General features: G+C 41.8%; 1 protein-coding gene across 2 annotated transcripts in view; it reads left to right on the top strand.

Moving 5' to 3' along the window:
• Nucleotides 1-22,023, top strand: part of ENOSF1 (enolase superfamily member 1) — a 35,920-nt gene extending 13,897 nt beyond the window's left edge. The window contains exons 10-16 of one of the 2 annotated variants that reach the window (XM_066625064.1): nt 1,017-1,104; nt 11,658-11,792; nt 12,491-12,532; nt 18,334-18,463; nt 19,418-19,517; nt 20,169-20,250; nt 21,562-22,023. In XM_066625064.1, coding sequence (XP_066481161.1) covers nt 1,017-1,104; nt 11,658-11,792; nt 12,491-12,532; nt 18,334-18,463; nt 19,418-19,517; nt 20,169-20,250; nt 21,562-21,672 — 688 coding nt within the window. In that variant the 3' untranslated portion in view covers nt 21,673-22,023. Of the gene's footprint in view, nt 1-1,016; nt 1,105-11,657; nt 11,793-12,490; nt 12,533-18,333; nt 18,464-19,417; nt 19,518-20,168; nt 20,251-21,561 lie in introns of those variants that run through there. The other variant, XM_066625065.1, reaches the window with a different exon arrangement.
• The last annotated feature ends 4,868 nt before the right edge of the window (nt 22,024-26,891 follow it).

Raw genomic sequence — 26,891 nt, 5'->3', positions numbered from 1 at the left:
TTTATCTGTATGCTCTGACCTCCATGCATAAGAATGTGAACAGAATGTAAAGCCAATTATCAGCTTGTTTTTGGCATGCCCATTCAGAATTGAGCTCAGGGAGTAAACCCATCATAATTGTTACTTTTTTTCTGTTGCTAATAGAGAATAGGGTGTAATCAGTGGTGTCACTAGGGTTTGCATCACCCAATGAGGGAGACCAGCATGTCACCTCCATGATTACCTCCTCCCATGCAGTGGGTGGGGCAATGCCCCATGCATCATGATCTCACCACCACATCATTACTTTGTCCCACATCATTAAAATCGTACCTCCTCCTGTTCCAGTCCATTCAGAATAAATTACAATACCATATGCACAGACTAAATGCAGTGGCATCACTAGATTGGGTGTCTCTATTTATTTATTTTAAAATATAACAGTACAGGCCACCCAACAAATCAGTAACCAACAAAAAAACCAGTGGCCAACTTGATGACATTCACACCACTGAATAAGAGTTCTGCTATTGGCTCTGAGACATGGAAATGACTCATAGTAATGCCTTATTGGTTCCCTGTTGTGTCATAATAACATCTCATTGGCTCTTGGAACAATCAGTCTCATTGGCCAGTTTTTAGTTAAGGAAAATCCACTTTTTCATGCATAAGGCAGTTGTGTTTTCCTTTTCTGGTTTGTTTGTTTTTTTGCTATACCTTTTGATAGAATAGATATTTTTAAATGCAAATAGAGATATTTCATTCTGCATGAAATTCCACATCAAATGATATATAATATGATGGTATTATTTGAAAAACCAACAATTTTGGTCACTAGTGGTATCACATATACCCCTGAGTGCATCACCCAGTGCGGCCACACTTTCTCCCCCCCCCCGTAACACCACTGGGTCTAATGATAAAATAAACTTAAGGTCTTACAGCTCCCTCTTCTTACTCACAAAGCTGAGCATATCATGTTGTCACAGTTCTCTCAGTCTTTGAGAAATGACCTTTTATTGCAAATATGTCTCTAGGTTCAAAGTAAAAGTTGGAGCAGATCTCCAGGATGACATTCGGAGATGCAGGCTTGTTAGAGAAATGATTGGTCCTGAAAATACGCTGGTAAGTATCCATATTTAAATTACATTAAAGAGCCATTTTAACTTAAACTGATGTTGTCTCTCTTTGCCGGTCATGTGGATGATTAGAACGTTACCTGTATACAATTGGAAATGCTATTCTTACAGCCCAATCCTGACTAGCAGAGGTTCTGCTGTTGCAAATGGTCATACAGTGGCCATTTTGGAGCTGCCCCCCAGCTTAAATAGTAGCTTTAGGCAAAAAGCAGTAAAAAGTCATTTTGGCTCTCAAAAAAGTTCTGTATTTCGGAATACTCTGTATTTCAGAGTTCCGAGTAAGGGATGCTCACCCTGTATTGTATTTGCAATGCATCATAAGGACATGCAGTCATTGTATTTGAGCTGGTCACTGAAAAGAACAGAGGAAACAAATATGTCAAAGAGAAGGAGACAGACATTTCATGGAATGGTCAGAAGGGTTTGGCAGACTCAAATGTGACCAGGAGCATCACGTGTACTCTAAATCACAAGCTTACATATTGCAATCACCTTTTTTTTTACCCAGAATGTGTGTGCATACTGTTCTAAGGCAGGGGTCTACAAACATTTTGGCCAGAGGGCTGCATCAAATATCTGGCACAGTGGTGAGAGCCGGGGAAAAAAATTTAAATATAATATTTATATAAATAAATTAGAGATGGAACTTAGATGAGTGAATAAATGGGCTCATTCATTCAAACTCTCTGGCCCTTAGAACACCTTCCAGATGCAACCAGAGCACAGTTCCAGTCATGTTCAGCCAAGTGGGCCAAAGGCTTTCAGGGGTCAAGAGGCTGGCTGAAGGCCACATCTGGCCCCCAAGCTGGGGTTTGGAGACATATGTTCTTTTTTTTTATTTTCCAAAAACAACTACAAACTAAAACCCACAACACAAAAACCATCACTACACAAAAAAAAGGTTGAAGGAATCATACATCACCATCATGTATCACTAAAACTAATAAATCATTACATATCTTAATCAATTTCCCCTTCTAAATTTACCTCTTTTTTCATCCATAATTCATATATCATATCATATCAAATATAATTTATATGTAATACAATCATCTAAATGCCCTATCATATATTTCTAAAACTTCATTTTCAACCAAGCATAAAAGGGTTTTTTTCCATTACTCAATTTGTATCAGCCTTCGTTATTGATCCAAAATTTCCAAAAGTCTGTCCATCCCAACCACATTCATCACTCTCTATTAATTCATTTTTCATTGGTATTTTAAAATACTTCCAATATCTAACACATAAAATCCTCGCTACAATTTCAGTTTCAATTTGCTTAAAACCATAGGTCGTCGCAATACATTAAAAGAAGAACAACCACAAAATATATAACAATGACCAATAAAAACACTCATCCTTAAGATTTATGGAGTTTCGCACGGATCTTTTTTGCGGCTTTGGCAAACTTTGCTACTTGATGAGTGATAGTAACATCTGTACCCGCAAGCAAACTACATAGCTGAGCAGGCAAGGGTCTATCATGCAATAATCTAAGTATACCAGCAAGAAATTGATTCCTAGGATGTTCATACAAGGGACAATTAAATAAATAGTGAAAGATATCATCAATAACCCCTAGTCCACATAGACAAACTCTTTGATAAAAAGGGGTATTATTATATTTCCCCTCCAACCAGGCCGATGGCATACATTGAAAGCGAAGAGCCGTAAATGCTTTTCGTAACGGAGCAGCAGTTAAATTTATAAAATAATTTTCCAAACCAAAAGATGTTTTATAAACATGAAACCAAAATGCAGATGACATTTGGGGAATAATACATAAATCCATCCTCTTAGAATAAAGGCTAATTTTTTCTTTGAGCAACTTCTTGATTTCATTAGTAATAAGAGAAGGAAGGGACTCTACATTAAGTCCATATTCATCCATTATAGGTCTAACCAAATTTGCCCAAGACTCTTGTGCAGGATTTTGAAGTTGTTCTAAAAAACATTTCTTTGGAAGGCGGGAATCATTCATGGAGTTCAATTTTAACCAGTACCTAATGAGTGCAATATGACAGCTAGCTTCAATTGAAATCAATCCCACCTCAGCTCTTAAATATACAATTGGCGTTGCACGGGGAACAGATAAAAGAGATCGTATAAAAAAATTCTGGGCCAATTCCAAAATAGGGGACTTTGTGTATCCCCAGACCTCAGCCCCATAGGTTATTTGAGGAATTATTTTTTTGGCAAACACCTCAACAGCTGGAGCAACTAAACTTCCCCCATGAACTCTAGTAAATTGAAGTAAAGATTGAGTAGAATGAGTTGCTTTCAAATTAGCTGCATTAAAATGGTACTTCCATGAGAGTTGAGCACTAAAATGGAGACCAAGATAACTAAAAACACCAAGCTGTTCTATAGGTTTTCCATCAAGGTTCCATCTATGAGTTTTTCTGTTCCTCCCAAAAACTACAACTTTAGTTTTGGCATAATTAATAGCCAAATATTCTCTTGTGCAAAACTGACTCAATTTGAGCAAAAGCCTCCGCATACCCACAAGAGTGGTAGAAATCATTGCAATATCATCAGCATATAAAAGAGTTGATAGCTTAACATCCCAAATTGAAGGTGGAAAAAAATCTGGGCCACTCAATTCCTTCACAATATCATTAATATAAAAATTAAAAAGAAAGGGAGCCAACAGGCATCCCTGCCGAACTCCTCTGTCTACAGGAATTGCCTCAGAAAGCAACCCATTCGCCCCTAATCTGACTCTAAGACTGGTGTTTGAATGAAGCATCTGGATTAAAAACAACAATCTTCTATCAATATTAGTCACAGCCAATTTTTGCCACAAATGGTCTCTATTAATAAGATCAAAGGCCATGCTAAAATCCACAAAAGTGACATAAATCTTCTTTTTACCCAACTGGGAGTACTTTTGAATCAAATGATGGAGTACAAAGCATTGGTCTATAGTGGATTTCCCCTTTTGAAACCCAGCCTGTTCTTCTGCAATTATTGAATTCTCAGCGGCCCAATGCTCTAGTTTACTCAATAAATATTTAGAATACAATTTAGAAATTATACTAAGAAGACTAATAGGCCTAAAATTCTTTGGATCAGCCTTAGAGCCTTTTTTATGGATAGGGACAATAACACTAACTTGCCACCCTGTGGTATTTTCCCAGACTGATTTATATAAGAAAACAACTTAGCAAGAACTGCGCTCCACCAATTAATGTTAGACTTAAACAATTCACCGGGAAGCATATCCTCCCCTGGCGCTTTGTTATTTGGCAGGGAAATGATCAGATTTTTTACTTCGTCCAAGGTGACTGGAGCCCACTCTGGGAAGGATGAAAAAAGGTGATAATTTAAACCCAAAGACAAACGTGGGCTATTCCCATAGGAAGAGGAACTGAAGAGCGATGTAAAATGGGTACGCTATTGTGTAGAAGTTATTTGATTATCTAGGGCTCCAGAATATCTCTTCATTCCCCTTGACACTATTGTCCAGAACCTGGCTGAATCTCTTTCCAGAGCTGCCAAACCAAGCTCTAGCCAAGTTTTCCTTATATACTCTTCCTTTTTCATCCGTATCAAATTTTTATACTCTCTACGCAGTTGGACAAAAGAAGAAAAATTTTCCCGTGAATCCTCTTGTCTCATTCTCCTTATTGCCCCAGCCAAGATACGTTTTTGGGCAGCACATTGAGCATCAAACCATCCACCATAAGACTGAATTTCTGTATGGACGGGCTTAGAAGTGACTACAAAAGGTTTAATTTCTTGAACAATTTTTCCAAAAGCTTCCAAGGGCTCTGGAGAAAAAAGAACCTGACCTCTTAAAGATAATAATCTAGGGGACAATAAAACAGAAGTTATTTTTTCTTGTAAATTTCCAGTCCAACGCAGCCTTCTCTCTCCCTGTGCTACGAAGTTTTCTTCAAGTAGTTTCTTTTCCGAGACTTTACTAATAGACAGGGAGAGAAATAACTGTATTGGCATATGATCACTTTCAGGTCTAATAAGTACCTTAAAACTTTTAAAATAGGATAACATCGAATGAGAAACTATCATATAATCTATCACACTTTTACCCCTTGGCCCAAAAAACGTATACAAGCCCAAATCTGGATCTAAATCTGTTCCATTACAAATATAAAGCTGATATTTGTAAATAAGACTAAAAAGAAGGTGTCCAGCTCTATTTATCCCTGAATCCCTTGAAATCCTAGTGGGAAGATAAGTTAGATCTTCAGCTGAAAGGCCCAATTTTGCACCCATAACATAATTGTTTTCCCCTATTCTGGAGTTCAAGTCTCCTGCCAACAAAATTAAAGGATCATTATGCTGGTCAAACAAATTGGAGAGGACCAAATCTAATTCAGAAAATAATAAATTACCATCGCACCTTAAGATCTCTGGAGGGCAATACATATTCAACAGGAAAAGATTAAAACCTACAGGCCAAGAAACCTGTAAAGTTACAATGTTGGCACTAGTGCCCATATTCAACTCTACAAAAGTTGGATTTCCATCAACTGAAATTAAAGTAGCCAAGCCCCCCCCCCTTGGTCGTCCTCTTGATTCCGATTTTGCAGCAGGGTGGAAACATACTGCAAAACCAGGGAGAGAAGGGAAGGCGGATGAGGAAACCCAGGTTTCTTGGAGAAAAATAATTTCAAAGTGAGAACAAAAGTCTTTAAAATCTTTCTCTGACAATTTAGAGCACCAACCAGCAATATTCCATGAAATGACTCTAATGGAGGATCTATAAGAATATGGAGGGGAAGACAGTCAATGCTGATCATTCCTTTCTGTAGCCTCACATATATGAGAAGCCAAACTTATTTCAGTAAGCTTAGAATCTTGCTTCTTACTATTTATCAATAGCTCCTTCCAGAGCATTCCCACTTTCTGCACTGTGTTTTGTTGTTCCTGATGAGGTAGAGCTCTGAAAGCCTCCAGTGCCTCCCTAGTCAGCTTGTCCTCATCCACATCCAGTTGAGGCAACAGGTCCATAAGCTGAGCGCTTGAATCACAGCTGCAAGAACCAGATTTTACAGATGGCCTCATTGTTTGTAAGGAGACATAGGACAGATCTTGGGAGGCTTTATCAAAGATTGAAGGCTCTTCGGAGCTGGGCAAAGACCTTAAAGAGTGTTCCTTAGGGTATTCTTTGTCTGCCCCCTCAGTCGCAGACTGTGGCTTATATGGTGAGAGAAGCAAGTCTGGGGCAAGGAGAGCTGTTATATTATCAAAGTGAGGATCTGGTGCCATCAGCAGACCTGGACGATTAGTTGTTATCTCTGTTTCTCCCACTTTGGATATTAAAGGGAGACTGGGGCTCCCCTGCAGCTCTCCAAAGCATATTTGCCATAGGATCTTGGACCATATTAGCAGCTTCTATAACAGAGTTTGACAGCTTTTTGGAGGGTGGACTCAGATCTATAGTAATATCAGACTCCATCAGCTCACTCACCTCACTTATTATCTCAGATACCAGATCTTTTCCTTCATGCCTGCGATTAGGTTGTCTGCTTTGTTCCAAGAGACTATCAAGTCTTATCTTCAGATCCATCAATTCATCAAGCCCATGTGCTTGATATCTGATCTTCTCAATAACTTGTCTTGCAGGTGAAATACCATGGAGATCTGGGTTACATGTTGTTGGCATATCTGACTTCCCAGATATGAAGTTAACACCAGCGCTTTTAGCTTTTTTCCTAATTAATGATCTGGTGCCTAGCTCTTTAAAGACACGCTGAGGGAAGATATCAAATCTTCTGAGCCACTGTGCTGAATGAAATATCCGCAGAGGCACTCTTGCTGAACCGAAAACAAGAAAAAGTCTTTTGTATGTTAACTGGGAGGGTAAAAAATGAAAATGCTTTATGTCCGAAGGGACAACCTGGTGGTTCAAAAGTTGGGAGAGGGACAAAAGTATTGTTTCTTTAGATTTCCAAAGATGGGCATCTCTTCTGGGGAAGTGGATTAATATCTGATTATTTTGGAATATTTGCTGCACTTTTCTTTGTTCTTCATGTCGTGCTCTACTACAGCCTGTAGTCTCTGATATGGGGGAGGATGATTTAATGGCGTCCCTGGCAGCGTTAATTACCGGGGATTGGAACCTGGCAGCATTCAGAGTTAGCTGAGCTGGATTCTGAATTAAGGCTTCTAATTGCCCTTCTATTTTGTTTAGGCGACCTAATATCACTAGCAGTGTCTCTGCAGATATAAAGCAGATTTCTCCCAATTGTTGAAAAGTACAACCAGAGGCAGGCTGCCTTATCTGGACGCCATTAGACTTATGCTTCTGTCTGGGGGAAGATTGTTTTCCAGCTCTTCCAGTTTTCCCCCTCACTTCAGTTGGACACAAATTGATATTAGGAACCCCTATTACTGAGTCATCTATAGATTCCACAGGTTCAGTTGCCAGGGCAGTGAGACTGTTGTTTATACTCACAGCACACTCGGATCCAGTGGGGGTGGAGGAGGGGAAGAAGTTTTCTATTCTCAGTTGTTTCTGTTTTCTCTTCTTCTTCAAATTTCCCCCTTCTGGGCGGTTGAGGCATTCTGTGCACGGGCTTTTCCTCAGTCTTTTCCTCCCTTTGCCAGGTGTTCGGGTCTTGTTGGTCATATTTACTGTTCGATTTATCCTGACCTTGAGCAGGAGATACTGCCGCTGCTCCCTGCGATACCATAGTTCTCCATATGGTTTTCTCGCTACAATTAAAATCATAACTACATATACATTGTTTTCTTTATAATATCTAAAGTAATATAAAATTTGCTACTCTAGTAAATTTCTTATTATGCTTCCAGATCTGTTCCCATTGATCTATTGTGATATTATGGTCTGTATTTTGCGCCCATTTTATCATGCATTATTTTACTATTTCTTATCTCAAAATCCAATAATCCATCTTATAATGCATATATTTCTTTTGATCTCAATCTTTCTTTAACATAAATGGCAACAGCTCCTTTTTTTCATCTGAAGCCACAAAAACTTCTCCTAATTTTTTATTCACCAACAATGCCCTATTCATTAGATATCATGTTTCTTTTTACTCGTCTTCCTCTCTTTTTGTCTTTTTCTTGTTGATATTGGTGAGCGCCTCTTACTCGCTTCTCTAGGCTCTTCCCTCTCTGTTTCATCTGTTGCTTCTAAGTCATCTGATTTCTTTTCATCCAACTCCATTTCTGGTCTATATTCTTCTAATTCTTTTCTTCTCGATTTCTCTTCCTCCTTTTCTTCCTTTCTTATTTCGTCTTTCATCACTGTACACAAGAATTTTTCTGCTTTCATTATTGAATGTATATCTCTGTGACTGAAACTGAAAAAACATACCTTCCGGAGAAAGCCATCTGTATTTGCTTTTCTCTTAAAATTTTTTGTCAGGTTTTCATATTCTTTTCTCTTCTTCCTCACTCTCCATGGAACGTGTCTCAAAATGTTGACTTTGTTATCATCCATTGTCCATTCCTTTTCTTGTGAGGCCTTCAGTAATTTATCTCTGTAAAAGGTTCTGATGAATTTCACATGGATTTCTCTTGGTAATTCATGTTTTCTCAGATAAAAAGTGCTCACTCTTCTCACTGAGTCCAATTCTTTAGATATCTCCTCCATCGGTTTATCAATTCATTCTGATATTAAACTGACAATCTGTCGCATTGTGTCTTCTCCTTTCTCTTCTGATATATTTTGTATCCTCACCACTCGAGCTGCACTATCCATCTGAATTTCCATTAATGTATCTGCATCAAGCTGATTTTCTTCTATCTCCGATATTTTAGCTTGATCTTTTCTTATCTTTTTTCCCAATCTCTCAATCTTTTGTTTATTTTCTTCTGATGTAATTTTCACCTCTATCAGTTGTCCACTAAGTTCATCTAATTGTTTGGTTAAAGCATCCACACTAACTTGCATTTGTACAGATTGGTTTGTTAGTTGCTGCACCATTGCCAACAGTTTTTCTATGTTGTCTTGCACAGTCTGTTTCCAATCTTTCCTTTCGGTTCCTCTTGTGCTAATTTTCCAAGTTTCGTCTCAGACACTGGTGAACCTCGAACTTTCACTGTTTTGCCTGCCATCTTCGTTCTTCCTTCCTGTAAAGCTCAAATATCTGTTATGAAACAAATCACTTTCACTTTCTCTTTCAATTATCTATACATCACATCACATCAACAAATCAGTCCTCTAGTTACTCATCAACAATAACAGAAAAAAATTATAAAGTCAAGTAAAACCTGCTTGCAATGTTCTTTAAGACCACTAGATGTCCTCAGTGTATTATCTTCCTTGCTTCAATTATAAACACAAATCCAATTCTTGCAATGTCTTTTTAAATCCACTAGATGTCACTAGATCTGGTGCACTGTTCTAGTTTTGTTTACATTTCTCTTATCTTGTTTATAGTTGTAGCCTTGGCACCACCATTCCCCAATCCAAAGGAATGTCAGCTTTTTCAGCCAGCTCTTTCAGGCAATCCAGCTGCTCTTTCAAGCAGTCTCAAACCACAGCATCAAACCAGGGCAATAACGCTCCAATACACAAACTTTCCAAGGACAGTTAATTTGTAATCCACTGAAATTCAAAGTTGTTATATGAACAAGATTTGTTTATGTTGTTATATGAGTTATATGAACAACAATTTTCATATGAACTATAGTTCATATTTTCTATGAACTATAGTTCATGAAATATAGTTATATTTTCATATATCCATAATAAGCTTGTTAAATCTCTTCTACGATTTCACCTCACACCGATATACAGCTGGGGGGGAACCTTCCCCCCCCCTTCTCAAATCTCAAATCAAGAAAACAAATCAGGCAATCAATTACTCAGTCCATGCCAGGCATACGCAAATGGAATAACACTTACTTAAGTCTTTCAAGGCTTTTCCCTGCTGGGGCCTTCAGCTTGGTTTAAAATGAATTCTTCACCATTGCTGCCAAGACGGCGAAATCCCTGGGAAAGCCCCCTGGCCAGGCTTTATCTCCTCAGGAATCATGCCATCACATGGAGGAGTTCGTCTCTCCTGACAAACAATCCTCGGTTCTCCTCAGATCCGCAGTTTTTGGGGAAGATCAGAGTGCCTTTCAAGAGCTCGAGAAACATGTCTGTTCCCAAGACCCATGTTCTAATCTAAGGGAACAGCAGACTAGGGGAGATTGCTCTGCCCAGCATTTTAATTGAGGGACACTGATATAGGACTTCAAACCCTCTCAATAGTACCCTCTTATTTGCTCATTATTTATTGGAGATTAAAGGCTCACTCCTATTGAGCTCAACACTTGGTGATACCAGTATACAACTCTGCTCCACCTGCCCTGGGTGTCATAGAAATGCTGTAAGGTACTTTCCTGCCAGCAGGAGACACTCTGTGCTGGTGGAGAGGTCAGCACCAGTCTGCACTGAGCCTCAGTGCTGGGAAGACATGTTGCTGGAGCAGCCAGCGTTAAGTGCTTCCACCGGCCACTGATGAGACTTTTTGGGATGGGGAAGGCAGAGGGAGGGCGGACTAAGGGAAGGATTGGACCCAGGAGGGGGACAGGGATGGTGGCAGAGTCTGTTGCTGAATCCTATGTCCCTTCCCAAGCTGCTCCGCAATACAGCTGCTCTAACAATACAGGCTAAATAGCAGGTGCAGATCTGAGGAGACCCATTGCCGCCAGCAGATCTCAACACAGGGCAAAGAAATATTTGTTCCCTTATCCCAAGGAGGTTCCAGCCAGCAGCAGACCTCCCCAGCCCTGCACACAAGGCAAAGGTCCACGATAGCACCCCCCCCCCCCGCGGGCTACCACCACCCCCTGCACAGAAATCTGCCCCTACCACTCACTTGAGGCTCACAGAGCCTCATGCGACATCCACCTGCATTGAAGAAACCTCTGTGGGGTTCCCTGGCACTTTAAACTGTGCTTCTGGAAAACCGGAAGCACAGTTTATGCCCCCATCAGAGAGGCTTCCGCAGGGTCCTGGTGCCTCACGCCAGAGGTTTTTGCCCCGGACCTAATGTTAGGTCCACAACTAGTTCCAGCACCTGGTCCATGCCCCACAAGATACAACAGAAGCCATTTTGGACCTTTGGGTTGGGTTCTTATAATAGTAGCTGAAAAGCTGTAAAGGGGAAAAAAACATACAAGACCAAAAAAAAAGAGTACACAATCGAAGTTAGTATTTTGCCAGCTTTTATAATCTAACAAGAATCCTTTGGTCACAGATAACTGGAACTTGGATTACAATCCTGTGCATGCTTACTCTGAAGTAAAAGTCCCATTGGGTTCAATGGACTTTCACCCAGGAAAGTGTGCATATGATTGCAACCTTAGTTTTACTGTAACTATATGCTTCATTCCTGATATTTGTTTCATTATTGTTTTCCTTGTGTAATGAATTTAAAGACATACTAGCCAGCATATACTATATCACCAGATTGTTTAAAATCTCAACAGGAGAAAACTAGATTGTGTCATAAGAAAAGCTTGGCTCCATCTTTCTAAAATCAATATTACAGTTGTTATAGCAATGACTTCAATGGCATCATATTGGTCTGTAACTATTCTCAGATGCTGGATGCTAACCAGCGATGGGACGTGGAAGAAGCCATAGAGTGGGTCTCTAGGCTGGCTGAATTCAGACCTCTATGGATTGAGGAACCAACTTCCCCTGATGATATTCTTGGGCACGCGACCATTGCTAAGGTCAGAGAGGTTGTTTTTTATTTCAGTCAGATGTCAGAGTTGACAGTGCACAACCGTGGCAATTTATTGACTGACAAGGGGATTTCTTTAGCATGCACAAAATGCAGACTGCAGCAGTTGTCAAAAGTCATTAAAATGTGCTTGCTACAAGATCCTGTCATGCATATGGCATGTATTCCAGTAAACTTTAATGAAAAACATATTTCTGAAGGCTGTAATAAAATGCTGACAGCTATATCCTTGCTTAAACAAGGCAACCAGCAAAGGTCCTGAAATGCATGTGATTCATCCACTTTTTAATGTGTTGATTGAAGTTCAAATTATATTAGAAATTTTATACTAGCCTAGGCTGTGTGATCAAAACTTATTAGCACACCAGTGGTCTCACATGTACACCATGGCCAAAATCCAACACAGCATGTTTCAGCCCCACTGATTTCAACATGCCTAACTGCAGTAAGTCATGGTCCAAGAATATTCCTTATGGTCACACACACCCTCTTATGTAATTCTTCACACCTAATTGATTAAGCAAGAGGAAAAAAAGCATTAAGTGTGCTAGACAATTTCCTTCAGCTTTCTTCTGACTGTAGAATGAGAAATGACCACTGAACCATAGCTTTTTCTTTCCCATGTGAATAACTGCTTTTGGAACAACTAAGAAACCTACGATATGTCATGAACTGCTCTTTTTTCAGGCTTTAGCACCACTAGGGATTGGTGTTGCAACAGGAGAACAGGTAAGTAGGTTTACCAATGTTTTATTTTCTTTTTATTAATTAATTTTTTTAATTATTTTCCAAAATAAAAACAACAAATATAAACAAACACATAAGAAACACAAACTCAGTACACAACACATAAAAAACACAAAAACATACTGTTGAAGGGTGCAGGCAATCGTATATCAATATATCTAATCCAGGGGTGCTCAAAGTTTTTGGCAGGAGGGCGGGGGCCAGAAAAAGCAACAATTAATTTACATTTCAAATTTGAATAAATTTACATAAATGAATATATTAGAGATGGAAAATGAATGAATGAATTCAATCCAGTTTATGATCACGTTCACCCTAAGAAGGGGGGGATCTTCATGCCAGTTTATGCTCACATTCACCCTAAGAAAGGGGGGGATTTTCATGCCAGTTTATGCTCACATTCACCCTAAGAAGGGGGGGGATCTTCATGCCAGTTTATGCTCACATTCACCCTAAGAAGGGGGGATCTTCATGCCAGTTTATGCTCACATTCACCCTAAGAAGGGGGGATCTTCATGCCAGTTTATGCTCACATTCACCCTAAGAAGGGGGGATCTTCATGCCAGTTTATGCTCACATTCACCCTAAGAAGGGGGGATCTTCATGCCAGTTTATGCTCACATTCACCCTAAGAAGGGGGGGGATCTTCATGCCAGTTTATGATCACATTCACCCTAAGAAGGGGGGGGGATCTTCATGCCAGTTTATGCTCACATTCACCCTAAGAAGGGGGGGGATCTTCATGCCAGTTTATGCTCACATTCACCCTAAGAAGGGGGGATCTTCATGCCAGTTTATGCTCACATTCACCCTAAGAAGGGGGGGGATCTTCATGCCAGTTTATGATCACATTCACCCTAAGAAGGGGGGGGGATCTTCATGCCAGTTTATGCTCACATTCACCCTAAGAAGGGGGGGGATCTTCATGCCAGTTTATGCTCACATTCACCCTAAGAAGGGGGGATCTTCATGCCAGTTTATGATCACATTCACCCTAAGAAGGGGGGGGATCTTCATGCCAGTTTATGCTCACATTCACCCTAAGAAGGGGGGATCTTCATGCCAGTTTATGCTCACATTCACCCTAAGAAGGGGGGATCTTCATGCCAGTTTATGCTCACATTCACCCTAAGAAGGGGGGATCTTCATGCCAGTTTATGCTCACATTCACCCTAAGAAGGGGGGATCTTCATGCCAGTTTATGCTCACATTTACCCTAAGAAGGGGGGGGATCTTCATGCCAGTTTATGATCACATTCACCCTAAGAAGGGGGGATCTTCATGCCAGTTTATGATCCCGTTCACACACACACACACACAAATGGAGGGGGAGATCTTTCACACTTTCACATACCCACCTGCTCACCTGCCCCCTCGCCCTCCCTCCTTCCCTCACTTGGGTTGCCTGCCTGCTTGCCCAGCTGCCTGCCTACCTGCCTGCCCATGTGCTGGTACTGCCAGCCAACCAGCCCTCCCTCCCTCCTGAGGGAGACTTGCTGCGAGCTGGGCTGGCTCCCCTCCCTCATGATCTCTCTCTCCCCCCCCCAAGGCTGCAGGAGGGGAGGAGAGCCGAGCAGAGCAGAGCCAAACGGAGCTGCTCCCAGCCCCGCCCAGCCCAGCCCAGCCCACGGGCAAGGAAGAAGAGACTAGCAGGCAAGCACGCAGGGTTTTTTATAGTGGGAAGTAACACGAGACCTGCAAGTCTCACGTTACCTTCCCACTATAAAAGGCCCTGCACGCCGTCTGGGCTCGTCTTTCCTTCGCTGCCACTGAGCTCAGTGGCAGCGAGGGAGAGCAAGGTGCGGAGCTTGTGCAGCAGGCCAGCACAGGCTGGGATGAGGGCCGGGTGCCCGTTGGAGGTGGGGGGACCCCCTGGGGGCCAGATGGGGACCCGCAGTGGGCCACAAGTGGCCTGCGGGCCGCGGTTTGGGCACCCCTGATCTAATCAATCAATACATATCTTCTAATTTTGTTCCTCTTCTAGTTTAACCTCTCAATATTATTTATAATAATAATAATAACTTTATTTTTACCCCGACTTTCTCCCTAAAGGGACTCAATTTGTTGCTGTAGTGAATTTTATATTTCCAAATCTGTTCCCATTGTTCTGATGTAATATTATGGCCTATATTTTGCGCCCATTTTATCATACATTCTTTTATTGTTTCTTCATGTATCTCAAAATCCAATAGGAACTTATACATTCTTTTGATATATTTTTCTTTTGTTTCTAAGAGTATTCTATCAAATGGCGCCGGTTCTGAATAGAATCTTTCTTGTTTATTTTTCCTAAATCTTGAATCAAGTTGCAAGCGAATCCACCAATCCATCTCCACACCCTGTCTTAACAGTTCTTCTTTTGTCTTTAATTGCCCATCTTTCTTCAATAAACTTTCATATCTAAGCATTTTTGTTTTCTCTAGTAAATTTGCCCGGGTACATGCTTCTAGTGGTGCCACCCATCAGGGGATTTTGGTATACATCTGTCTTTGAATTTTATCCCAGATCCATAATAAAGATTTCCTTAATATATGATTATTGAAACACTTATATTTGTTTGCTTTTCCATACCAAACAAATGCATGCCATCCCCATTCAAGATCATGTCCCTCCAGTTTATTCTTTGATCTTCTAATATAATCCACTCTTTAATCCTTAGTAGCGCTGCAGCCTTATAATATAAAAACCAATCAGGAAGCCCCATGCCTCCTCTTAGTTTCGCATCTTGCAAGGCCTTCATTTTAATTCTTGGTTTCTTTCCCTGCCAGATGAATTTCAAGATAATTTGATTAGTTTCTTTAAATATATCTTGCTTCAAAATTACAGGGATTGTTTGGAAAAGAAAGTTTATCTTAGGCAAAACATTCATTTTCACTGCAGCAACTCTTCCCATCAATGAAAGTTGCAATTCTTTCCATTTTGTTAAATCTCTTTTTATTTCTCTTTTTATTTCCCTCTTTGACAACACAGAAAGGCTTTGTTCTGATCAGTCCACTAGAGAGAAAACAAGCTGTGCTAATCCCATAAAACCTTAAGGCTGAGGTATTCAATCTAGTGAAGCGTGGCTAGCCTCCAGGGGTGTCCTGAGGCATCTGGGGGGACAGGTGGCCATAGCTGCTCTGCTCAGCTGCAAGTGCTGCCTTGCTGTGAATGAGGTGGGTGGGGCAATGGGGAGGGCCTGTGAAGCAGGGTGGAGAGAAGGCTGGCTGCTGCATCTCATCAGCTCAGGGCGCCCTCCTGGCAGGCTTCAAACTGGGAGGGAAGAGTAAGTACAAGAAGCTCAGCACTTTCCTCTGCTTGGGAAGGAAGGAACCAGTCGGCTCTTAGTGGGGGGGGGTATCCAAATGCCCCAGCCTGCATTGCTTCATCTTGCCTGGGGGGAATAGGGATGGCATCTGCATGTTGGGATGTATGTGTGTGAGCAGCCCCCATCTACTTTGGGGTAAGTTGTAATCTTGTAATCCTTTCCACACTTTCCTGGGAGTAAGCCCATTTGACTCAAATGGGACTTACTTCTGAGTAGACCTACATAGGCTTGAGGTCTGTGTCAGCTTAACCAAGGATCTTCGCCTTTCTCTTTTTCATCCCCCTTCAAAAAAGAAAAAAAAAAAGCCACACTTGATGGCTTTGTCTCCAAAAATTGATTAAAAATGAAAATACCCATTCCTTTTCAGCCATCCTCCTTTTGGGGGGGGGGGTACTATGTTGGATGCTATTGTAAGACAAAAGGCACAATCCTAGCTAGGTCTACTCAGAAGTAAGTCCTATTGTGTTCAGTGGGACTTACTCCCAGGAAAGTGAGGTTAGGATTGCAGCCAAACTTTTCCGAGTGGTGAAGACCAGAAGTGATTGTGAGGAGCTCCAGAAGGATCTCTCCAGACTGGCAGAATGGGCAGCAAAATGGCAGATGCGCTTCAATGTCAGTAAGTGTAAGGTCATGCACATTGGGGCAAAAAATCAAAACTTCACACATAGGCTGATAGGTTCTGAGCTGTCTGTGACAGATCAGGAGAGAGATCTTGGGGTGGTGGTGGACAGGTCGATGAAAGTGTCGATCCAATGTGCGGCGGCAGTGAAGAAGGCCAATTCTATGCTTGGGATCATTAGGAAGGGTATTGAGAACAAAACGACTAGTATTATAATGTCATTGTACAAATCTATGGTAAGGCCACACCTGGAGTATTGTGTCCAGTTCTGGTCGCCGCATCTCAAAAAAGACATAGTGGAAATGGAAAAGGTGCAAAAGAGAGCAACTAAGATGATTTCGGGGCTGGGGCACCTTCCTTATGGGGAAAGGCTACGGCGTTTGGGCCTCTTCAGCCTAGAAAAGAGACGCCTGAGGGGGGACATGATTGAGACATACAAAATTATGCAGGGGATGGACAGAGTGGATAGGGAGATGCTCTTTACACTCTCACATAACACCAGAACCAGGGGACATCCACTAAAATTGAGTGTTGGGCGGGTTAGGACAGACAAAAGAAAATATTTCTTTACTCAGCGTGTGGTCGGTCTGTGGAACTCCTAGCCACAGGATGTGGTGCTGGCATCTGGCCTGGACGCCTTTAAAAGGGGATTGGACAAGTTTCTGGAGGAAAAATCCATTATGGGGTACAAGCCATGATGTGTATGCGCAACCTCCTGATTTTAGAAATGGGTTAAGTCAGAATGCCAGATGTAGGGGAGGGCACCAGGATGAGGTCTCTTGTTATCAGGTGTGCTCCCTGGGGCATTTGGTGGGCCGCTGTGAGATACAGGAAGCTGGACTAGATGGGTCTATGGCCTGATCCAGTGGGGCTGTTCTTATGTTCTTAAGTGTGGTTAGGATTGCAGCCTCAGGGTGCAGGCAGCCTTTTTTCTAGTGCATAATTATAACACCTTCATCCCCATTATGGGGGTAACTGAGGTGAGATGTTGTAATGGGGAGCCGTGACCAATGGCTACAAGGATCAGGGGAGCCAAAAGCCAGAAAAGTTCGAGAACCACTGCCTTAAGGAGATACAGATATAGGTCTGTAGTTGATTGAGAGTTTCTTTTTGTCCTTTTTAATGTACTTTTGATTTTGGACTACCTCAAGATCTTTGGACAGTGAGACCCTCAACTAGCATTCCTGATTTATGTCCAACCTGACTAGTTAAATTTGTAATAGGAAGACTGGTTTGCTTGGACATGGAGATGGTAAATGCCTCCTTGAAGAAACAGCTGGTCCCCAAGACACTGAAGGTGTGACTGCTACTAAAGAAGCCCTCTGTTGATTTAAATAACTTTTGAACTGTGTTTGAGGATGATGTTAGTGTGTGTTCTGGAAAACCATCCTCAGGGATTCTTGGCTGATAGTGATTTATCTAGATCCATTTCAGTTTTGCCTTTGACCTGGTTTTTGTGCAGAATGCTGCCCTAGTAGATGTCCTTTACTGAGCATGTCCCTTTTGGTTCTCCTGGGTCTATTGGTGGGTTTTGATTCCAGTGACCGTGACCTGAGTCACCTTGCTGGAGTGAGCAGGCAGGCAATTGACAGTGATTGGTATCTTCCAGGAGACCCAAGTACCAGAAAGAGACTGCTCCTTCACCATGAAGCTTGCAATGTACTTCAAGAAAGACAACCTTGTTTCTCACTTTTAAGTAAATAAAATAAATGTTTTCCTCCCCATCTACAAAAGCATAGATTCTCCAGAATAAAGTGCTGCAGAGTTGCTTTGAATTTCTTCCTGTGTTTATAAGAACATGGCAATCTTATAGGATACAGGGCTGAGTGGGTTTTTTTTTTTTTTTTTTGTCTACAGTGCCATAACAGAGTGATATTTAAGCAGCTCCTGCAAGCTCAGGCCTTGAGCTATGTCCAGGTGGATAGCTGCAGGCTTGGAAGTGTCAACGAGAACTTGTCTGTGTTGCTGATGGCCAAGAAATTTCAAAGTAAGGCCCTTGAAAATGCTGCTGTAACAGCTCATTTCAAAAGCAGTCATGTTAATTTGTGGCATACTGTACATTACCCTATTTTTATGTGATCCATTTATAGCTGAAGCAGATAGCATTTTGGGAGTTTACGTTTTTCAGGGATCTTGCTTAAAATAAGAAAGGCGGCTGAAGGCATGAATCAGCACATGCAAGTAATTATATATTCGAGCAGCAGTTCTCAAACTGTGGGTCTGGGACCAATTTGCAGTGGTTCGAGAAATTGACAGGGAAAATTAGGCTATGTGCATCAAGGGTTAAACAGGCTGCTACTTGGGGGAGGGGATAGCACTGCTGTCCAATCACCATTATTGACAGACCCCTTGGCATTTATAAATCAGGCCACAGCCTTTAGGGCCTCTAAAATCTTGGAGAACCACTGTTCTAGAGCAGGGGTGCCCCAACCCTGGCCTGAGGGCCATTCACGGGGATTCCTAATCTGGCCCGCGGGAAGCCCCCAGTCTCCAGTGAGCTTCTGGCCTTCCAGTGACTTGCTGGAGTCCATGCTGGCCTGATGCAACTACTCTTAGCATCAGGGTGACTGTTCAACCTCTCACATGAGCTGCGGGCCAAGGGCTCCCTTCGCTGCTTGCTGTTTCACATTTGTGATCCAGCAGTGACAGCAAAGGAAAGCTCAGCCTTGCTTTGTACAAGGCCTTTTTTAGGCCCTGAGCTATTGCAAGACCATCATTCATTCATATGTTCCATCTCTATCATTTATGTACATTTATGTACATTTATTCAAATTTTAAATGTAAATTAATTCCCCACCCCCACCCCCAGCTGCCAGCACAGTGTCAGAGAGATGAGTTTTAGGCCCTCCTGCCTAAAAGTTTGGACATCCCTGTTCTAGCGGATGATACTGTGTGCTTTACGTGATCAGTGCCAATAACCTTGGAATCACTTTTCTTTCAGTTCCTGTCTGTCCTCATGCTGGAGGGGTTGGGCTCTGTGAGTTGGTCCAGCACTTGATAATATTTGACTACATTTCAGTGTCTGGTAGCCTTGAAAACAGGTTAGTAATATAATATCTCTAATTCCTCTGTTTGGCATCACTTCGGTTTCTGGGAGACTCTTTCGGGTTCCTCGGCTGTTTCTAGGGCACAGGTCTGTAGTAATAAACTATCTTTTATTAGTTAGGGAAAGGAACAATTAGTTACCATTGATTGTTGCCCTAGTTTAGAAACAGAGCTATAGAACCTGTAAGAGTTTTTCAGCTATTTTCAACCGCTGTGCTCCAAACTCCCATGGCGCACTTGCAGATCTTTAGCGGCACACCAATGTACAGCGACACACTGGTTTAAAATTGCTGTTCTGTGCATTTAGGACAAAGCCTTGCTCTTCTTTCTCTGTATGATGGGCTTTTTCCAGTTCCCGGTGGAAAAGTGCTATGGCTCAAGGTCCTGGCTTCAATCCCTGGCATCTTGATAGGGCAGAGAAGAATTCTTATCTGAAATTCAGAAGAGCTGCTGCCACTCTGTGTTGATAATACTGACCTAAGTGGACCAATGCTCTAATTTCATGTAAGGCAACTTCCTATGGCAATGAAGCTCAGTTTTGACAAGAGATCCATCATGAAAGATTGTACACTTTGTGGGGTGTAGGCAATCTTAAATACCTGGGAGGTCATATGAATCTTGAATGTGCTACTTTGTTTTCATTTCAGGATGTGTGAATATGTAGACCATCTACATGAGCATTTCAAGTATCCTGCAGTAATCATGAATGCATCCTACATGCCACCCAAGGTACTGGCTGAACCAACAGTCAGAATATTTATTTTTATTTAGATTTATGGCCCGCCCTTTGCCCTAAGCAATGGGGCACCCAAGGTATCTTACAATCATTAACTAAAATACCATATCTCTGATGCTCTTGTACCAATGAGCCACTAAGAGGTGCAAGAAAGACAAGATATATCTGACCCAGAGAATGTTCAAGTCTTCCATATGCATTTTAAAATAAAATTATACTTCTGCCCATGCATCAAGAACATTCAGGATAGCTTCTTTCACTTTTTTTTGCTCACATCCTGCTGATTTTACACAACTAAGGCTGCAATCCTATCCACACTACCTGGGAGTAAGAGCTATTGGCTATAATAGGACTTACTTCTAAGTAGACATGCATAGGATCGGGCTGTAAAATTTGGTTTGACCTTTTAGTCTTTATGGTTTGAGTACTGAAATGGAGGTTCTCTTTTAGAACCCAATCCTAAGCATGTCTATTCAGAAATAAGTTCCATTATTGTCAATGGGGCTTACTCCCATGTAAGTGTGGATAGCAGCCTTAGTTATCTTTTGTCTTAGTGTTAAATTCTGGGTCCTGCAGCTTAAACCAATACACATTTTAGGCAAAAAAATTTAGCATTTAGCAACAAGTATTGCAACCAGTTTTAGAAGTTAATAGAATCCTTTGACTGGATTTCTTTTTTCACCTTAGCTGGCTTGTAGTTTTAGGCAGACATATGTTAGAATGGTGACCAAGAAGTCATAAAGAATGTCAAAGCCTTTGACAGAGGCTGCACTCCCATGCTCTTAACTGAAAGTCCTGTTGAAAACACTGAGATCTGCCTGAGTAAATACTGATAGGATTAGATTGCATAAGGATGGTTCTCAAGAGAGAATGTTGTACTGTTTAGCATTATTTTTTAAAAAAGCAGATTGGTAAAACATATTTTAAAGCATTATAAATCAGTAACTTTTTCCATGCCATCTGATACACCTGGGGCTTGTGCTTTGCTTTCCAGTAGAGACCACAAAAAAAAGAACATGACACAATAGCTGCCAATTTGGATTTTAGCTTCTCTGTGTCTGATGGTTCAGGCATCTACAAAATACCAGACCTCTACATTTCAGAAATACGTGGCAAAACTACCTTTAGTAAACTTCTGTAATTGTTTAGATTTCTGTGCCATTAGGACACACTTATAAGCTCTTCAAAAAGTCTGTGTAGTAAAATGGTCTGCCTAAAGAGCCAAGATTTGCTATATCATTTTAGGTAAAAAACCAACAACAAACCAATATATTTAAATGAAAAATGTTTCTTCATTCATAAAGGCAGCTGGATATTCCACTGAAATGAAAGAAGATTCTGCAAGGAGATACCAGTTTCCACAAGGAGAAGTGTGGCAGAAGCTCTTATCTGAACATAAAATACTGCTGAAATAAGCTTTGAGTTCTCAGGCTGAAGATTAAACTCCCCAAAGCTATTTTTGCAACTGGAAGTAGTTGTTTTTGCTGGACCAACATGAGGATTTCAGATTCAAATGAGTACTTTATGTAAGCAAAGGGAAGCTTTCTGAAACCAAAATAGATTCAGTCCCAATTATAGAACTTTTGATCAGTTTGAGGAAAAATAGAAGCCTTTTAATACTTCAACTTAAAGAGTACATGATTCACTTTTCCTGGAGCTAGTCCAGAAACAGGATTATATAATGAAAGATCTCTTTCTTGATTATTTTAACCTGCTGGATTTAGAAACTAAATAAAGTAGCTATATTAGACGTGCTGTGTTTTACACATCTGTCTGCTGGAGCATTGTATTCCTGCTGTGACTCAGAAATCCCATTGTTTTTGCTGGGGTTTATTCTCAGGTTTGTCTAGGATTTCAAAATTCTGGAATCAAATCAGAAATATACTTACTACTGTGGAAACTTAAGACTAGAATTTACATGGGTCCATCACTATGACTAAGATGTTATCTGGCTGCAAGGAAGCAGATAGAGGAAAGTAAGGAGACTCAGCTGGAGACCTGTGTATATATTGGTCAATGGAATCTACTTGTTTTTTTTCTTACTTTTAACTAGACTACTTTTAAGCATAGTACTGATCTGTCTTTATTTATCTATGTATAATGAAGCCCTTTGAAGAAAGAAGGTTAGACCAAGCAAAGGAAACTGCCTCATCACAAGAGTAACTGGGAAGTTGAGAATGGGTAGAGATTGAATTTTCGAACTATGCTAATCAATGGTGATAAAGGCCCTGATTACAGACCCATAAACCTCCAAAAGGCCCCTTTTGTAGTGTATGGATATGATCACTATGTAGATACTCATAGTAAGTGAAATTTTTGCCAAGTAATCAAGCAGGCCTTATCTCTGGGTCAATCAGAGGGCAGAGCCTTTCAACTCTGAACAGTTTCCTTTCTCAGCTGAGCTGTTCCTCAGCTCAGGCAGGCACTTCCTTAGTTGCTATAGTTACTTTCCAGGGACATTCCAGCCAAAGTTAACCTTTTATTCTCCTTCCTTCTGCTGCAGTCTTGCAAAGCAGGTCTGTTTTTGGAAACACCAGGATGGGACCCTCCTTCCCAGGCTACAGTTCAGTGCACCATCACTTAAGAATAACACCCATGGAAAGCAGTGGGTCTACTTCTGAGTAAAAAGGGTTGCAAATATCTCATATCTCTGCTGTGAATTGAATTGCACACTCAGTTATGTGTTATGGGTTGTATGTATGTAGAGCTTCTGGCTTAATGCACCAGACACCTTAAAGGTATCTTTGATTCATGGTTCTCCTCATGTCCACCTTAAAGGTGGACTTGATTCATGGATCTCCTGCAGTGGTTCCCAACCTTTCTCACTTGCATATCCCTTGGCAGCCCATTTCCATAAATTGTACCCTTCATATTAGCAAATTCATATTCTCTCCTTAGCGTTGTAGGAAAGTTGTTTGCCCGAGTTGCACTAAAGAGGGTCCAGGTACTTGCAGAAAGCGTTTATCCAGAATCACAGCGCAGATTCTGAGCCAGCAAGTCCACCACTGATATGGTATTCTCCCTTAGACAACTGCAGGAGAAATGCAGGGAACGACAGCCACTCTTTATAGCCTTCATAGATCTCACAAAGGCTTTCGACCTGGTCAGCAGGGACGACCTCTTCAAGATTCTCCCCAAGATCGGATGTCCACCCAGGCTCCTCAGCATCATCAGATCCTTCCACAAGGACATGAAGGGCACTGTTGTCTTCGATGGCTCCACATCAGACCCCTTTGACATCCGAAGCGGCGTGAAGCAGGGCTGTGTTCTTGCACCAACCTTGTTTGGGATTTTCTTCGCTGTCCTGCTGAAGCAGGCCTTTGGAACTGCAACAGAAGGCATCTATCTCCGGACCAGATCAGATGGAAAGCTCTTCAACCTCTCCAGACTGAGAGCAAAGTCCAAAGTCCAGCTGAAATGTCTTCGTGACTTTCTCTTTGCTGACAATGCAGCTATCACTACCCACTCTGCCAAAGATCTCCAGCAGCTCATGGATCGTTTTAGCAAGGCCTGCCAAGATTTTGATCTGACGATCAGCCTAAAGAAAACACAGGTCATGGTTCAGGATGTGGACTCACCTCCCTGCATTACAATCTCTGCGCATGAACTGGAGGTTGTCCATGACTTACAGATCAATGTAGACTTGCACCAGCAATATCACTGATGCAGGTCTGGATTGACCCATTGCACCTGTTTGGGTTTACCCTGGGGCATGGGGACAAATGTGCCCTTACCCCGAGAAGACCCCCAGAGCCAAAAATTCCCCACAGGATGCAAAGTATCCTGTGCTGGTGCCGCTGCATTGCCACATGGTGATTTTTGTAGGATTGGGCTGTTTTTATGTGTGTGTTCAGAACTTCCTCTTTGCCGACGATGCAGCTGTCACTACCCACTCTGCCAAAGATCTCCAGCAGCTCATGGATCGTTTTAGCAAGGCCTGCCAAGATTTTGGACTGACAATCAGCCTGAAGAAAACACAGGTCATGGTTCAGGATGTGGACTCACCTCCCTGCATTACAATCTCTGCGCATGAACTGGAGGTTGTCCATGACTTTGTGTACCTTGGCTCAACGCTCTCCGACACTCTTTCTCTCGATACTGAGCTAAACAAACGCATTGGTAAAGCAGCTACCACGTTTTTCCAGACTCACAAAGAGAGTCTGGTCCAACAAGAAGCTGACGGAACATACCAAGATCCAGGTCTACAGAGCTTGTGTCCTGAGTACACTTCTGTACTGCAGCGAATCATGGACTCTCCACTCACAACAGGAGAGGAAACTGAACGCTTTCCACATGCGCTGCCTCTGGCACATTCTAGGCATCACCTGGCAGGACAAAGTTCCAAACAACACAGTCCTGGAACGTGCTGGAATCCCTAGCATGTGTGCACTGCTGAAACAGAGACACCTGCGTTGGCTCAGTCATGTTGTGAGAATGGATGATGGCCGGATCCCAAAGGATCTCCTCTATGGAGAACTTGTGCAGGGAAAGCGCCCTACAGGTAGACCACAGCTGCGATACAAGGACATCTGCAAGAGGGATCTGAAGGCCTTAGGGATGGACCTCAACAAGTGGGAAACCCTGGCCTCTGAGCGGCCCGCTTGGAGGCAGGCTGTGCAGCATGGCCTTTCCCAGTTTGAAGAAACACTTTGCCAGCAGTCTGAGGCAAAGAAGGAAGGCCCATAGCCAGGGAGACAGACCAGGGACAGACTGCACTTGCTCCCGGTGGGGAAGGGATTGTCACTCCCGGATTGGCCTTTTCAGCCACACTAGACGCTGTGCCAGAACCACCTTTCAGAGCGCGATACCATAGTCTTTCGAGACTGAAGGTTACAATACAATATTAGCAAAATGTTTGTAATTAATAATAAAAGCCTTCATCTCCTCCATATGAAAGCCCAGACTTCATGTATTCATCACATATTTCCTTTTCGTCTGCTTGAAGAACAGAAGACTCTGCCTTTGCACTGTTTTGCACCAGATGTGTCCTGAGAAATTCTGGGTGATTGATCATTTTTCATATTATGTTTCAGCTTTTTTACTGTGCTGGTTTTCAATCACTGGTTCATTGATGAATTGATGACCAAAAACTGGCTATTGGTGGGGCTTTCACAGCCAACTAGCTACCTCCCTTCCTGCCTTCCTGCTCCTTGCAAGGCAGTCTGGAGCACAGCCTGCCTTTTTCTGCCATTATTTCATTCTTTTTCAATTACCCCTAAAGGTCCTGTTGAGTGTCCCTGGGAGTATGTGAATACCAGGTTGGGAACCACTCTTTTACTGGTATGTAGTTTACAGTGCACTTACTCTGAAGTGTTTACAAGAAGGTGGTGAAGACCAGAATTTTAAAAAGAATAAAAATGTATCTTATGAACTTTTACTATGTTTTTAATAAATTAGACTACAGTTCTTAGGTAACAATTAGTGGTAGGTTATTTTTCAGGGTAAAATCAGGCCTTGGGTAAAATCAGACAAAACTATAGTCAGACACCCCTCTAAGTTTAACCCCTGACTTATCTGAGGGTCATAGAAAATTCCATGATTGCTGGCTCAAAACCTGTCCTTGACTTATCTGTGGGGTCAGCTTATAGGCAAGTATCTGCTGTATCTTCCTACTGAGGAAACAATAAGTGGAGATTATATTCTTCCTTAGAATAAAACACATAACCCATTGCTGGTTTGCTAACTCCAAACCTGAGAAAGTGCTATTATGTTTAGATAATGACAATCCCATGGGAAAAGACACCTAAATGTCCTACAATGCAGCACTTAAAAGTACAGGTTGAGACTCATTCCTGTGGGTTCGGTTCCAAGCACTCCTGGATGGCAAAAAAAAAAAAAAACACTATAGCAAATCAATTTTTAAAAAAAGTTTCTTTGCTCCATCCTTCATTGGCATCCTTCAGTCGCTGAAGACTATGGTATCTTTGCTACAGTGATTTAAAAACAGCCTTGCTGATCTTTGTGATGTAAGAGTCATTAAGAAGACAATCCATCAACCAGTAGTTCTCCAAGTGCCTTTCCCTTCACCAATGCAAAGTTATCACCTTTCACTTGCTCAGGGGGAGGGATCACCTGGAGAGAGGACTGATGGATTGTCAGCCAGCTGCCCTCTCTCTCTCTCATATTAAGGAGGCTATTGTCAGGTTTTTGCAGGAGGTCTGATCTAGAGGGTAGAGCCTTCGTTAGCCTGAAGATAACATCAGAAGGTCACCGGTTTGAGGACACCAGCAGCCCCCTGAACAGCTGAGAATGGCCAGAACTTGAAGCAGCTGACAAGCCCAGCTGAGTGATTCCACCTGCTCTTGGTGTGAGCAAGAAGCCTCTTGGCTGCCGCCATGTGAGAGATGGAGCTGCTGTCAGCCTACATTGGAGAACTGGAGGCCAGAAGTGAGACCAAAACCAGGAAGATCCATTCTGAAATGTTGTTGGTTCTTGAAAGAGAAAACCTCTATGATTGTAAAAATTCCCTTGAGGGATTTAGAAACGCCTGCCTGTGTAAACCGTCTTGAATAAAGTCAGAGGAGTAATCCGATGACCAGAAAGGCAGTATACAAATACCTTATTATTATTATTATTTATTAAACTGATTATAAAGGGATGCATTTTTCCCCTTCTCCAGGGATCAACACATTCC

The sequence above is a fragment of the Tiliqua scincoides genome, chromosome 4 (assembly GCF_035046505.1).
Source record: "Tiliqua scincoides isolate rTilSci1 chromosome 4, rTilSci1.hap2, whole genome shotgun sequence".
Lineage (NCBI taxonomy): Eukaryota > Metazoa > Chordata > Lepidosauria > Squamata > Scincidae > Tiliqua > Tiliqua scincoides.
This window is presented reverse-complemented; position numbering and strand designations above follow the sequence as displayed.